Source organism: Limulus polyphemus, unplaced genomic scaffold (assembly GCF_000517525.1).
Source record: "Limulus polyphemus unplaced genomic scaffold, Limulus_polyphemus-2.1.2 Scaffold1753, whole genome shotgun sequence".
Taxonomy (NCBI): Eukaryota; Metazoa; Arthropoda; class Merostomata; order Xiphosura; family Limulidae; genus Limulus; species Limulus polyphemus.
In genome coordinates this window covers 219,181-233,603 of record NW_013667363.1, presented here as the reverse complement: position 1 = coordinate 233,603, position 14,423 = coordinate 219,181, and the positions used below count along the sequence as shown (strand labels likewise).

The 14,423-nt window shown below is 33.8% G+C and overlaps 1 protein-coding gene across 3 annotated transcripts in view; it reads left to right on the top strand.

Annotated features, from left to right (window-relative positions):
* LOC106464830 overlaps positions 1 to 14,423 on the top strand; it is a 39,990-nt gene that overhangs the window by 6,097 nt on the left and 19,470 nt on the right. For all 3 annotated transcript variants that reach the window (XM_022392632.1, XM_022392631.1, XM_022392630.1), the window contains exons 2-4: positions 7,620 to 7,707; positions 9,542 to 10,305; positions 13,994 to 14,071. In XM_022392632.1, coding sequence (XP_022248340.1) covers positions 7,620 to 7,707; positions 9,542 to 10,305; positions 13,994 to 14,071 — 930 coding nt within the window. The remainder of the gene's footprint in view (positions 1 to 7,619; positions 7,708 to 9,541; positions 10,306 to 13,993; positions 14,072 to 14,423) is intronic.

Sequence of the window (14,423 nt, the reverse complement as noted above, 5' to 3'; positions counted from 1 at the left end):
TTAAGGTTATATCCAAAACTGCGAATTAAAGTTAATTTATATATACCAAAGATCGGTGTATTGATCTCAATTATATCAATGAACCTTCCTCACACAGTGATTTGTTATGAGATACACAACGACTGTTTGCGCCAGCTGTCCCTAATTTAGCAACGAAAGACTAGAGGGAAGGCAGCTAGTCTTCACCATCCATCCCCATCCTAGGGTTGACAGTAACATTATAACGCCCCCACGGCTAAAAGGGTGAGCATGTTTGGTGGGATGGGTTTTCGAACTCGTGACTCACAGATTGCGAGTCGAGCGCTCTAACCACCTCGCACAGTGAAGGTCTTTTTCTAATACACTTTGTACGCTATCAAGACATGGTAGTGTGTCGTGCGGCCAAAACAGCTTGCAGGACACACTGCAGTGATCCAAACTATCAACTATCACATATATTGAGTGTATGTGCTCTACTGGATCCTTACTTCCCATACCATATTTAAAGGCAATCCATAACGAAGACACGAGATATAAAGTCTCCAATTTTTATTGAATTTTTTTCCTGTTTTTTTCTTCGCATCGAAAGTACGGAAACTTTATTTGCTAGAAAAACGTACTTAACTTTCATGGATTGTTTTCAAATTTGCTGCACTGATAGATCTTTACAACCTACAATTAGATGTCAAGTTTCGTCTATCATAAATCACACGTGCAAAGTTATTCAACACAAACTGCTCAACTTTTATGTACACTGACGCAAAATGTCACGTGAGCTATCGGTCTGATATTTTTATTATAGCTTCACCTAAGAGTAAAGGTGAACGGACCAGTTTTAGTTTTTTGTCGTTCGGATTAAAGATAGCTGACTTACAGCAGCAAAACTATATGGTGAAAGCACGTGCAGATACATAAATATTGGTTCAGCCAAGCAAACTAGATTAGTAGTTTCTAGCTCAAGTTTTTAAAAGAATCATACGGGTGAACTGTTATTATTGATTATTCATTGCTAACCTTTAAGCACAAATTTCTAAATTTTATGAAATTATCTTAATTAAAAAGCGTTTAGCGTCGCGTTATATTAGCTTAAGCAGTTAGCATAAATAATGACGCTTGATACGGCTGTACTGAATGCATAAGGCTGATGACAAGAAACTGTTAATCTAGTTTCCATGGCGTTACTATAAAGGAAGTTATTAAACTACCACCACATGTTGTAAAGAATCTGGTTGGTTCTGTAAAGTATAGGTTTGTTCCGAATAATAGGGTTGCGATCCTAAAGCTAATGGTGGTTACTATCGAGTGTCACTTTCTTACTCACTGTGGTTTGTTGGTGTGTATTGACAAAAAGTCATGATATCTATTTAAAACATATTATCTGACTATTATCAAAAACCATACACATGTTTATACACTTCATCCAACTATTACCAAAACCGTACATATTTTTATACACTTTATTCAACTATTATTAAAAACCGCACATATTTTCATACACTTTATCTGATTATTATTAAAAACCGTATTATTAAAATCCATACATATTTTCGTTGTTGTACCAGAAAGCAGATTGATCTGAGAATTTAAGGAAAAAAACCTTGGGTGTCATACTAAAAATAAAGTAACATTTGACCTCTTAAATGCAGATCTCCAAGGTTTAGTACTTGTATTAGTTCTCAACTTAACAGGAAACAATATATCAAATGAAGCAATTATGAAACGTACATTAGTTTATACTTTTTGCAACTACGTGGAAGGTTTAATATTTGTGTTAAGTTTCGATTTGGCAGACGACAATATTTCAAAGTAGCTGTTTAGATGTTTACATCATGACAGACTTCATACTCAACTTTTTTTTTAACTCTACAGTTACACCTGTTTTCCGTTTAACCCTCTGTTGTATGGTTTTGCTTAGTGATCAATTATTTTAATGAGTTCGGGTCTTTATAAAGTATGAAACACATGTGTATTTTTACTGAAACGTAAGAGGATTTTTGCTGAATCTTTCGACATACAAGTATAACACAGTCAAAGTGTTGAAACTGGTAAACGTTTTTGTTTGTTTGTTGTTAAGCGCAAAACTACACTATGGGCTATCTCTGCCGTGCCTGCCACGAGTATTGAAACCCGGTTTTTAGGTTATGAGCCTACAGACTTGAGCTGAGGCACTGGGGAGCCTTGCAGACGTGAAACAGTAGCATTAGAACGAACTTACAAGTTTAGAGAAGGAAAACAGAGTATATTTTTTTACTTTTCGAAGCTGACGATTCGCAAGTTCACAACTCCTTAACTGTTGCCCTTCCTTCGTTCTACTAAACTGTGTTCTTTATTTAGCAATGTTATACTCTATTAGTAAGTACGTTAAAGAGTACAGGAGGCACGCCTGACTTATAACCTATAGTGTATTTATTTTCAGGAGCCACCTGGTAGCGGATCCTACTTATTCATTCGCTCGGCAGAAACACCTGAACATATAACAAAAGTATATTTTTGGAACAATATTCTTATAATGAAAAATGTTTCACAAGAATAAAACTGGTCATTCAGAATATAAAAACCTCTTAATTCTAGATATTTCTCTGTGTTTTCAATTAGAAATTGTTTCAAGCCTGTTAGCGGCACGATTTATAAAAAAATATAACAAAGTTAAGTTGTAAGACCTAAGCTATCGAGCCCCATGAAACGTCAGTTGTATACATAAACACCCATTTTCTAGATTTATTCAGGTGTTATAAGTTAAACATTACGCTCTAGTACAGCAATAGTTGGTTGGATTAACATGCTTCAAATGAGATTCCTTTCCATATTTCAAAAACACCAGGTCATTATATTCACTGAAGTGACTCGTCACTGTTTAGATACTCCCCCCCCCGAAAAAAAAACAAATGCAACCTTTTCATCTTCAATTAAAATATTGCAGGTTTATCACATACCAATACCAGGATTAACACTTACCAATACCAGGATTATCACATACCAATACCAGGATTAACACTTACCAATACCAGGATTAACACTTACCAATACCAGGATTAACACTTACCAATACCAGGATTAACACTTACCAATACCAGGATTATCACATACCAATACCAGGATTAACACTTACCAATACCAGGATTAACACTTACCAATACCAGGATTAACACTTACCAATACCAGGATTAACACTTACCAATATTACAAGTCCTCTTATAACGCTTCTAACAAACTGGTTAATATAAAATATTTTAGATTAACACTTACCATTATTACAAGTCCTCTCACAACGCTTCTAACAAACTGTTAATATAAAATATTTCAGATTAACACCTACCATTATTACAAGTCCTCTTATAACGCTTCTAACAAACTGGTTAATATAAAATATTTTAGATTAACACTTACAATTATTACAAGTCCTCTCACAACGCTTCTAACAAACTGGTTAATTTAGAATATTTCAGATTAACACTTACCATTACCACGAGTCCTCTCACAACGCTTCTAACAAACTGGTTAATATAAAATATTCCAAATTAACACTTACCCTTACCACAAGGTCATTCATAACGCTTCTAACAAACTACTTACCGTAAATCACTTCACAAAGAGTGTTTGATGTGGTTTTATAAAATAGGTCCAATATTTTATTTGCATAATGTCCCTGACATGTTTGAGCTAGTTTTACGAAATGTGTCCAGTATGTCATTTGCATAACGTCCCTGACAGAGTTTCTTTTAAGACAGTTCAGTACGTCATTTGTATAACACCCTTACTAGGTTTGAGCTGATTCTACGAGAGTTTAGTATTTCATTTGCAAAATATAATTCGAAAGCTAAAAATCCATTTGATTTGTTTTTGTTAGATTTCGCGCAAAGCTATCTGGAGTAGCCGTCCCTAATTTTGAAATGATTACCACAGGAAAGGCAACCCACCCCCAAATCGTAGGCTACTCTTTAGCAACCAATATTGGGATTGACTGTCACATTATAATGCCCTCGTGGCTTAAAGGGCGAGCTTGTTCAGTGATGGGTTTTGATCTCGCGACCTCCTGATTACGAGTCGAGTGCCCTAACCACCAGGCCATTGCAGGGAAGAGATCCGTTTGAAAAGCGACCACTTTGTAATGATATTTCTATTTCGAACTGAGAATTGCTACGTCATTTAGTGAACTTTAATGAGAGGATATACTTATCATTTGCTTCGAAATGACTAGTCGAAATAATGTAGATTCACTACGTAGGAAAACACGCTCTAGGCCTGTACGCAGGTGTAGTTTAAACAAATTCACTTGCATAATAATAATACAGTTGAATGACGTAGCTGTAACCGAAATATGTGAGTAAAACAAAATCGATATGAGAATACATTAACAACTGAAGGTACATTCGCGTTAAGAGCCGAGCTTGCGTTAAACATAAATTCCAACTTATATGAACAATAAAATTCTTTACTGCACGACACTATTAACCATATGATTTTTCAATGCGTTTAGTACCTTATATTTATTTAAAGCTAACTAACTTATACGTGATAAGTCAAATTTCGATAATTTTCTAACACACTGCTTTCTTGGGAACAAATTTATGATTGGAAGTAGAATATTACATCTTTGTTGTTGTTGTTGTTGTTTTACTCTGCACCTATTAAAGTAGCAAGTTATTTTTCTATAGTTTTTGGCCTGACTCTTTGGCCTAATGCGCATAAGATGCCATACAGATTGAAATTCCTGTTACAGTTATTGATAAAAAAAAGTGGTTTGCTAGGCGCAATAAAGCACTGTCCACAACACAAATGTGTATGATTTGTATACAACATTTCATATGGAGTAACCTACACCACTTTTGTTTTTACTGTTCAGTAAGAAACTAAATGTTTTTTTTTTAAGTATTATTTTCAAAGTAAAAGGAAATTTGGGGTTTTACTTCAAAACATATATTCTCTGATAATGTCTTTCAAATGATCGGTAATAACAAGCAGGTATGTAAGACTGTACATAGGTGTATCGCACGTGTTTAATTGTTCCCACAGGCACACCACGAGGGTGTCACGCTGACTCATTAATCTCATTGAATGACTTAACATTAATTTCCTCTCTGTCATGTTTAGAGGCATTGTGCCATAAGCTACAACCATCCTTTTCCTGCATGTTTATTGTGACATTTTCGTTTTGAAGATGAAAGCTTGCACTTCGTTCAGTAAGATCTACAAATAAACCTTGCATTAAATCTGTTCATCCTAAATCTCTGACACTCGTCGTAATCAAAGTTCTATAGCGTTAAGAAATACTGTGTGCAGTATATATATTTATAGGTATCTGGAAGCTTTACTATACTGAGGTAAGAATGCGAGGAAATGTGTGTCTAGTTTGAATTATTTATCGAACATAATGTTTTTATTCTTCGTGTAATGAATTATTTACAATTTATAATCACACTTTTAGGCTATGTTAACTTAATATCTGTGTATAATAGTGCAAATTCATAAACAGAGAGGCGAACAAACACAAACAAACTAGTTGGAACAAATGTATGTTTTAAAGGATTGATTTATTTAGTAAAATACTGTTTGGGCTTTAAACGTAATGAGTTATTAATATTCATAACGGCAAGGAAATCTATTTTCTCTCTATTACTACACGATAGTCAATCTTATTTTGTGTATTTTAATGTTATTTAAATTGTGTGCAACGTTCTAACATCTTTTCAAAATATTGTTCTATTAACATCGATATTACATCTCTAAGCAACAAAATAAAAGCAAGTGAAAAACGAGTGCTGAGTTTCGTTATTCAATTGTATCCACCTGACGATACTAAATAAATCTAGCGAAACGTAATGTTTTTTTAATGAAATGAAAAATAAACTTTAATAACAAAATTACTTGTTTTATCCGTAAATAAAACCTTAATTTTCATGTTACAATTTCATCTTACAATATCCAATTATAACAGATGAATAGAATTATTGTTGTTGTTCTTAACCAGTGATGTGTTAATTCTATATTTAAACGATACTAGTCTTTTACTATAAACAATGTATTATTGTTGTTGTTCTTAACCAGTGATGTGTTAATTCTATATTTAAACAATATTAGTCTTTTACTATAACCGTTGTATTATTGTTGTTGTTCTTAACCAGTGATGTGCTTACAACGAACTCAATTGTTTCCAATGAATGTTTGATCATTAAAATGGTAATCTTTATTATAAGTATTGTTATATTTTTCGTCCTTTTAGTCATTGCTCTAGTACTTTCAGAATATGAATATTATATTACAGACGCTATTTCTATTGTTTAAAAATCTAACTAGTATCAAACTTTAATTATTCTTGTGTTTTGATTCATGTTATATTATTCGATCCAACGTTTTGCCATTGCAGCTACATTATGTCTTCACAGAGAGACATACTGTTTTTTCACTTGTTTTTGTCTTTCTTCTTCAAATACTTTTCAGTCGACTGCTATTCCTTCATTTCTCGGTGGATTGACTTGAAACTTGGCATGGTTATACCTTAGTGCAATACACCTAGATAACATTTTCTGTCTTATTATTAATCTTTTTTACTTAGGCTTTGATAAGAGTTTTATGTGGTCAAAGGTAAAACCACCCAAAAATGTATATTTTGGGCTCCTATGCGGTCATATTTACAGCAATCAAGATGTAAACTCGTACAAATTCAAAACTTTTATTACTCCTAACACATTTACATATTAAAAAAGTTGCACATATTAAGTATTTTTATGGGGGTCAGAACTAACAAAAGAGCATAATTTTGGGGGGTTTGGTCAATTACTCGGCTTTATTTTGACCAATTCACACGGGATTTGGCACAAAGATATTTTTTTACAGTTCCCACAGAATGACAAACAAAAATGGTGGATTTGCCAATTTTTGTAAATATAAGGGGGGCAAAGATGCCACAAAAAGCATAATTTTAGGGTTTTTCTACTACTACTCCGCCGTGTTTCGGCCGATTTACATGGCATTTGGTACAAAGTCTCATACACGTATATATATACAAAAATGTGGGATGTGCCCATTCTTGGTCATTTTAGGGGGTCAAAAGGTCACAAAAAGCACAATTTTAGGAGTTTGGGTTTATTTCTTGGCCATATTTTGACCAATTTACGTGAGATTTACTATAGACACACGCTTTGCCGGTACCAAACAGAGTTATTGACAATTTTTGCATTTTTCTACATTTTTCAGCGAGAAAAACACAATTTGGGATTTTCATGAACTATTCATATGTATGTCAACCAACTTACAGGGGTTTTGGTATAAAGATACCTTCTGGCGGGCCCCAGGCAGTCATATAGGCAGTTTTCGACTTTTCTGTGTTTTCCATGATTTTTCTGGTGTCAAAACTGGCCATGTTGCAACCCCCTCGCGAATATTGGGCTCTTTAATTAGGGCTAGTATTACAAGGACCGCAACGTTCTATGATTTCAGTATTTTAGTATGACATACTGTCATTATTGTTAATTTAAGAAGGAAATATTCATTATTTCCTTTCACTCTGTTATTGCATCGTGAATATTGTTCTTAGTTCACTTTGTATCTAATGTTTTGTTATTACTCAAATTCAATACTTAATTCCAGAATAAATATATTATATTATATATTTATATAGCAGACGGTTTTAATATTTTAAGATTTTTACTGATCTGGGAAAAGGAGTGAGATTTCCAGCCCATAGCGATAGGACAGAGTCTATAAAACCTACGGCAATATTTTATTTTGGTAAGTAATTACTACTAGTATGCTTAGAACACTTTATATTAAAATCAGCTTTGGACTGTTACTTGTGATGCATTAACTTATAAATAGACTCAAATTTCCCCGCTCTGAATACAAATTAGTTAGCTATTTGGAAAGACGTATGTGTAGATAGATAGACGTTCCCTATTAATTTTAATAGTTTAGAAAAGCTTGAAGTAATATACTTAGCTACACACTATTTTACTGTTGTTTAAATGGACTATATCATAACATACTTTTCTAATTACTATATATGTTGCTCCCCAGTGGGCACGGTGGATGTCTGCGGACTTATAGCGCTAGAAACCGGGTTTCGATACCCGTGGTGGGCAGAGCACAGATAGCCCATTGTGTAGCTTTGTGCTTAACTACAAACAAACTATATCTGTTTTTTCCGAACTTACAATGTAAAAGCCGGGTTCAATTTCCTCGCCTTTGACCGAAAGCAAATAGCCAATGTGTAGCTTTGCGCTAAACAACAAACAAGAACACAATATATTTGTTGGTTTAAATCATTTCAAGAAGTACGATAGTTACATCAAAGCTTCTGTAAAAAATCTCACTCACCCAATGAAACAGAACGTTAAAAAATGCAGTACAGAAACAAAGAATAAGATTATTCTAAGTTTCAATTCGATTGGCAGACTCAAGATCACACCAAAATTCTATCTTTACTAATAAACGAATGTTGTGACTTTCAATAGCTAAATCGGCTAAGTATATTTGTTTGTTATTTCTTTTTAGAATTTTTGCACAAAGCTACTCAAAGAACTACCCGCTCAGAGTCTCTCTAACTTTGGACTGCTGGACTGGGGGGAGGAGGGGAGAGGTAGCTATTAATAATTGCAAATTCTGGGGCTATTCTTGTCTGCCTGATTAGTGTGATTTGATCATCGTTTGTATAACCCACTCATGGACTCAAAGTGCGAAACGTGTTTTGGAGCAAAAGACACTAACTTCGAATCCTCGGATTCACAGTCTGGGCCCGATAACCACTAGATCAAACTAGGTCCACTTGGCACGATAAGCAGACTTACGGGTTCAAATATCTATCAACCCGTCTCAATTTTCACTTCTTCGGGAAATTTAAAATCGCGAGACAGTATAGCACTAAGTACAGTAAATGACATGTGTTTGAAAAAAAAGCAAAGTTTGGCGGTGTTTTTTTTTAATTTATGCCCCAAATGTCACATTATTTAAATAACCGTGTTATGTTCCAGTATAATAGTTTACATTTTAGTTGAATAATATTTATTATAAAGAAGATGTCTAACCGACAAATAACTATAGCGTACAATTTTGTAATTACTGATTCATTAAACAAACAAGAAACAGTAAAAAAAACTTCACGTGACATATTTTTAAAAAATGTTGAAAACAATTAGACTTTTTAAATTTGTCTAAAACCTGTAAAGAACTTACTTTTATTTTCAAATGAGCTAAATTCTTTACCTGCTACAGCGGTAAGTCTACGGATTTACAACGCTAAAATCTGGGGTTCGATTCCCCGCGGTGAATACAATAGACAGGCCAACGTGGATTTACTGAGCTTGTTTAAAGTTGCCAAATTTTTATCTATTTACTTGTTTGTGTATATACATTAGATAGGAATTGCGTCTGTTTAGGAATGTAATTAATTTATTAACTTATTGAGATTGCTTTCCAATGACTTTTTCAACATGTTACGTATGGAACAAAACAATGTGGCCACCATGTTCTTGTTTAGCTTAGGCAGTGTTGTAAAGTTTTTGTTGTCATATTCAAGTTTCATTAGTTTTACATTGGACGCTAACTCCCTTATTCTTTGAATTGGCAGAGGGTTGCGACCCACATCTATGTGAACATCCTCCTGAAGCTACAGACTTATATCACTATAACCAAGAAAGGTTCCCAAACACATCCATCCATTGTCTCCAGTCGAGCAGAGAGTGTTTAGAATCAAGTTCTGATACTCCACAGTCAGTGTTAGATTCTGAGCCCTATCCAACAATATACAACACAACCTCCTTTGATATCTGTTTGTCCGAAGAGGATAGAAGCTACGTTTTGGACTACAGCCAAGAAGAACTTACAAAGGTTATTTTATCGCGAGAAGATAGACGTGGTTATCTTGGAAACGAGGACATCGGGCTTCATAATAAGAATTCATTGTTAGATCTCAACAGTAAAATCTTAATTTCGTCACTAAACTGCTCATCAAAGAATGATTTGGCATCAGTAGGTCTAATAACAGTCATGGCTGATACAAATAGTACTTCATCGTCAGCCACAACGACGCTATTTCCTGAATTACCAGTAGGTGACGAACAGTCAAATACCAGATACAAACATTGTTACACCACAGACTTCAGTAAAAGTTGTAAGGACAGACACCATTGTACTAAAGCATCCTGTAGTCCTAACGGAGGATCTGGTTGTAACAAGTCTTCATTATTAACTGACGAATGGTTGCACAGTGAGTATGGTTCTATTGAAACCGATGACGTAACGAAAAGAGAAAATACAGCGGACTATGCTACGTCACTTGGGCTAGAACGTCGAAACAAGAGTAATATGTTTGAAAAAATTCGTAATTTAACAGTAAGTAATGTGAAACTATTTAACAATAAGTAATGTGAAATTATTTAATAGTAAGTATTGTGAAATTATTTAACAGTAAGTATTGTGAAATTATTTAACAATAAGTAATGTGAAATTATTTAACAGTAAGTATTGTGAAATTATTTAACAATAAGTAACGTGAAATTATTTAATAGTAAGTATTGTGAAATTATTTAACAATAAGTAATGTGAAATTATTTAACAGTAAGTATTGTGAAATTATTTAACAATAAGTAATGTGAAATTATTTAACAGTAAGTATTGTGAAATTATTTAACAATAAGTAATGTGAAATTATTTAACAGTAAGTACTGTGAAATTATTTAACAATAAGTAATGTGAAACTATTTAACAATAAGTAATGTGAAATTATTTAACAGTAAGTAATGTGAAATTGCAATTTTCGCTGATTTGCCATTGCCCCTAATTAAGGCCCCTCTCTTATTATCGCCCCCTCGGCATTTTTATAAAGCTTATCTTGTGTCACAGCAATAATAATTCAACATATAATCCACTTTTATTACCGTACTTTTGATTTGAAAAAAAAAAGAAAAACAAACACACACACACACTTATTAACCTTGAAATCAACAAATCACATGTGAAAATTAGCGTTCCCCTTTTGCAGTTTGCAACACCTTCGGATCATGTTGGTAAGTAAGGCTGTAAGTTCGGATCATATTCATGAGGAAGGATAAAGGTTCAAATCATGATCGTAAGGGAAAAATATAACTTGGAAACAATTAAAATTGAGAGCATTGCTTTGAATCATATTTAGATTTAAGGACGAAGGTTAGATTCACATTTATCGGTAGGAATGTGAGCTCGAATCGTGTTTATATTTAAAGATTTAGGTTCGAAATATGTTCAGAAGTAAGGATGTAGGTTTGAAGCATGTTCGTAAGTAATGATACAGATTGGAATTATGTATGGAGATATGTGTGGTTTTCTGTAAGGATGTAGGTTTGAAGCATGTTCGTAAGTAATGATACAGATTGGAATTATGTAGGGAGGTATGTGTGGTTTTCTGTAAGGATGTAGGTTTGAAGCATGTTCGTAAGTAATGATACAGATTGGAATTATGTAGGGAGGTATGTGTGGTTTTCTGTAAGGATTTAGGTTTGAAGCATGTTCGTAAGTAATGATACAGATTGGAATTATGTAGGGAGGTATGTGTGGTTTTCTGTAAGGATGTAGGTTTGAAGCATGTTCGTAAGTAATGATACAGATTGAAGTTATATAGGGATGTATGTGTGGTATTCTCTAAGGATGTGGGTTTGAAGCGTTTTCGTAGGTAGTGATGCAGGTTTAAATCTTGTAAGGATGTATGTGCAGTATTCTGAAAGGATGTAGGTTTGAAACATGTTCGTAAGTAGTGATGCTAGTTGGAATCATGTATGGATGTATGTGTGGTATTCTAATCTAAAATTTGAACCAACAAGTAAGTTATTAAGCCACAATAACAAGAGATTCAAAGAAACACAAAGATATATGTGCTAAACATAAATCAGTTGCTAAATGGTGTTCTGCTTAATACTGTAGCCGTATATTTTGTTATTTAAGATAGTAATAGGAACACGAAATTTAGTATTTCTTAATGTTTTGAAGCTATTCATGTAAAAACCGATAAGTGTGTGATTTTTAAGCGCTAATTACCAACATCTTAATATTTTTTCTTTTTACATCTTAATGTTATATAATTACCAAAATTAACATACAAACACTTAATGTTTTTTATAGGTTCGATTTTATCATTTTTTTTTAATTATTCAGTTTAACTAAAGTGTCTAAAAACACAAGTTTGGAGCCTTACTAATCGTCACATTTAGTGTTGAGATTATCGATAAAGCGTATTCAGAATCCCAAGCCCCCAGTGGCAAAGCAGTATGTCTGGGGACTTACAACGCTAGAAACCAAATTTCGATACCCGTGGTGAGATAGCTCATTGAGAAGGTTTGTGCTTAACGTCAAAACAAACAGAATCCTAAAACGTAATAAAAACGTCATTATCAACAACCTGTGATAAAAGAAAGATCCAGCATTCCTCCAAGCATTGCTTTTCGTGAAACGAATATAGAATACTAACCGTTGAAGGAACGGGACTAGTTGCGGATCTGTAGTTACTCCACGTAGAATGTTGTCGAACCGGAAATGTGACTCTTGGTAAGAAAGATCGCGTATTCAAAAAACGCATGCCTAGAAACTGCCTATCGTTTTCATCGTCAAAGACTGCTTAATGTTTAGCTAAAGGAACGTTTGATTGTAAAGATACTACAGTAAATATAGCAAAGTGAACCTTCTTACCAGACGAATCATATGAGAAATTTCAATACTAAATCTTCTTTAAGAAAGATCTGGTGTGAAATGTTATCTACGGAGGTAACGTAAACAATAAAAACAAAACCCCATTTCTGGTAAAAATAGCTTATTGACGACTTAATAAAATTATGTACACGGGCGTAACTTTGGTTCTAAAAGTAGGAGAGACAGAGGATGGTTTATACGTACACTGCAAGAACATACTTTATAACCCAATATGTTGAAATATCAAAGGGACAATCTTCAGAATATGTAAAAATCTATAAATGTCACCCACCCACCCTCGTTTAAATGATACCAAGAGTTATGTCAAGTAACCTTTTGTAAGATTTTGGATTTCGCCATCCCTAGATAGACTAGATGGAAGGCAGATAGTCAATACCACCCACCGCCAACTCTTGGAATACTCTTTTACCAACGAACAGTGGGGGTAGATTGGCCGTACAATTATAACGCCCCCACGGCTGAAAGGGCGAGCATGTTCAATGACGGGGATTCGAACACGCGACCTTCGGATTGCGAGTCGAGCGCCCTAACCACCCTACTGATGATGACAAAACCTTGTCGAAACGTTGTACATTTGCTGTTATGTTAAACTTATATCAAAGTTTTTCTTCATTACCCATTCAAGCCATCTCCAACCATTATTAGTCTCAAAATGGGTTCCTCGTCATCGAATTTGAACTCATTATGTAGCTTTGCGCTAAAAACAAACAAACGAAAAACAGTTAATCCCTTTATAACAGATAGGTTAACAACAAGTTTTGAAATAAATTACCTATTTTCATGCTATTCATTGTGTACTTGAAATTGGTCCACAATTAGTTAGTTTTCTTTTGTTTACTAACTTAGTTCATGATCTTCTTTCTTGTTACTTACGGCTCTACAAGAAGTGTTTAATATTTTTACATTCCATTTTAAATGAGCCCAGTTTGGTTTAAAGTACAGTTTAAAAGTTATTATGCATGAGATGAAAAAAATCAACATTTCACTTGATTTTGATGGGGGTGGTGGGGGAGAAAGAGTAAACATTCCCCTTGAATTGTTGTTGATTATTTCAACAGACATTCCGCTGCGTCACTGGAGTGTACGTTACAACGCTAGAAACTGGCTTTCGACACTCGTGGTGGGCAGAGCACAGAGAGCCCTTTGTGTAGCTTTGTGCTTAACTACAAACAAACTTTTAACGTATTTTAATAAATTAAGTTTTGTCAGTTTTATCACTTTGAAAGCTTAAATTAAGATACTCATATACCAAACCATACCTGAATAATTTAATAGATAGTAACTACTTTATTTTCCGGCTTAATGGAATGAGTAAATTACAGTTTCTTTATTTTTGAGACAGAATCGAGTTTCTTCTAGCACTGGCGAAGATGACCGTTCACAATCTTCAGATTGTAAAGAAACAGAAGAATTGGATAAGGTATGTATTGCATGAAAAGTTACTGTTTAGTTTAATTTATTTCTGGATTGAAAATGTCAGTAAACCGGAAAAAGTGATGTATTTGGTTATAATGATAATTATGTTCATGTAGGTTGAAAAATATTAATAATAAGGATTAGCAATGTATTAGGTTGTAGTGATTATTATGTCCGTGTTGGTTGAGAAATATCAGTAAATCAGGAACAAAGTTATATTGGATTATAATGATACTTATATACATGTTGGTTGAGAAATATCAATAAATCAGGAACAAAGTTATATTGGATTATAATGATACTTATATACATGTTGGTTGAGAAATATCAATAAATCAGGAACAAAGTTATATTGG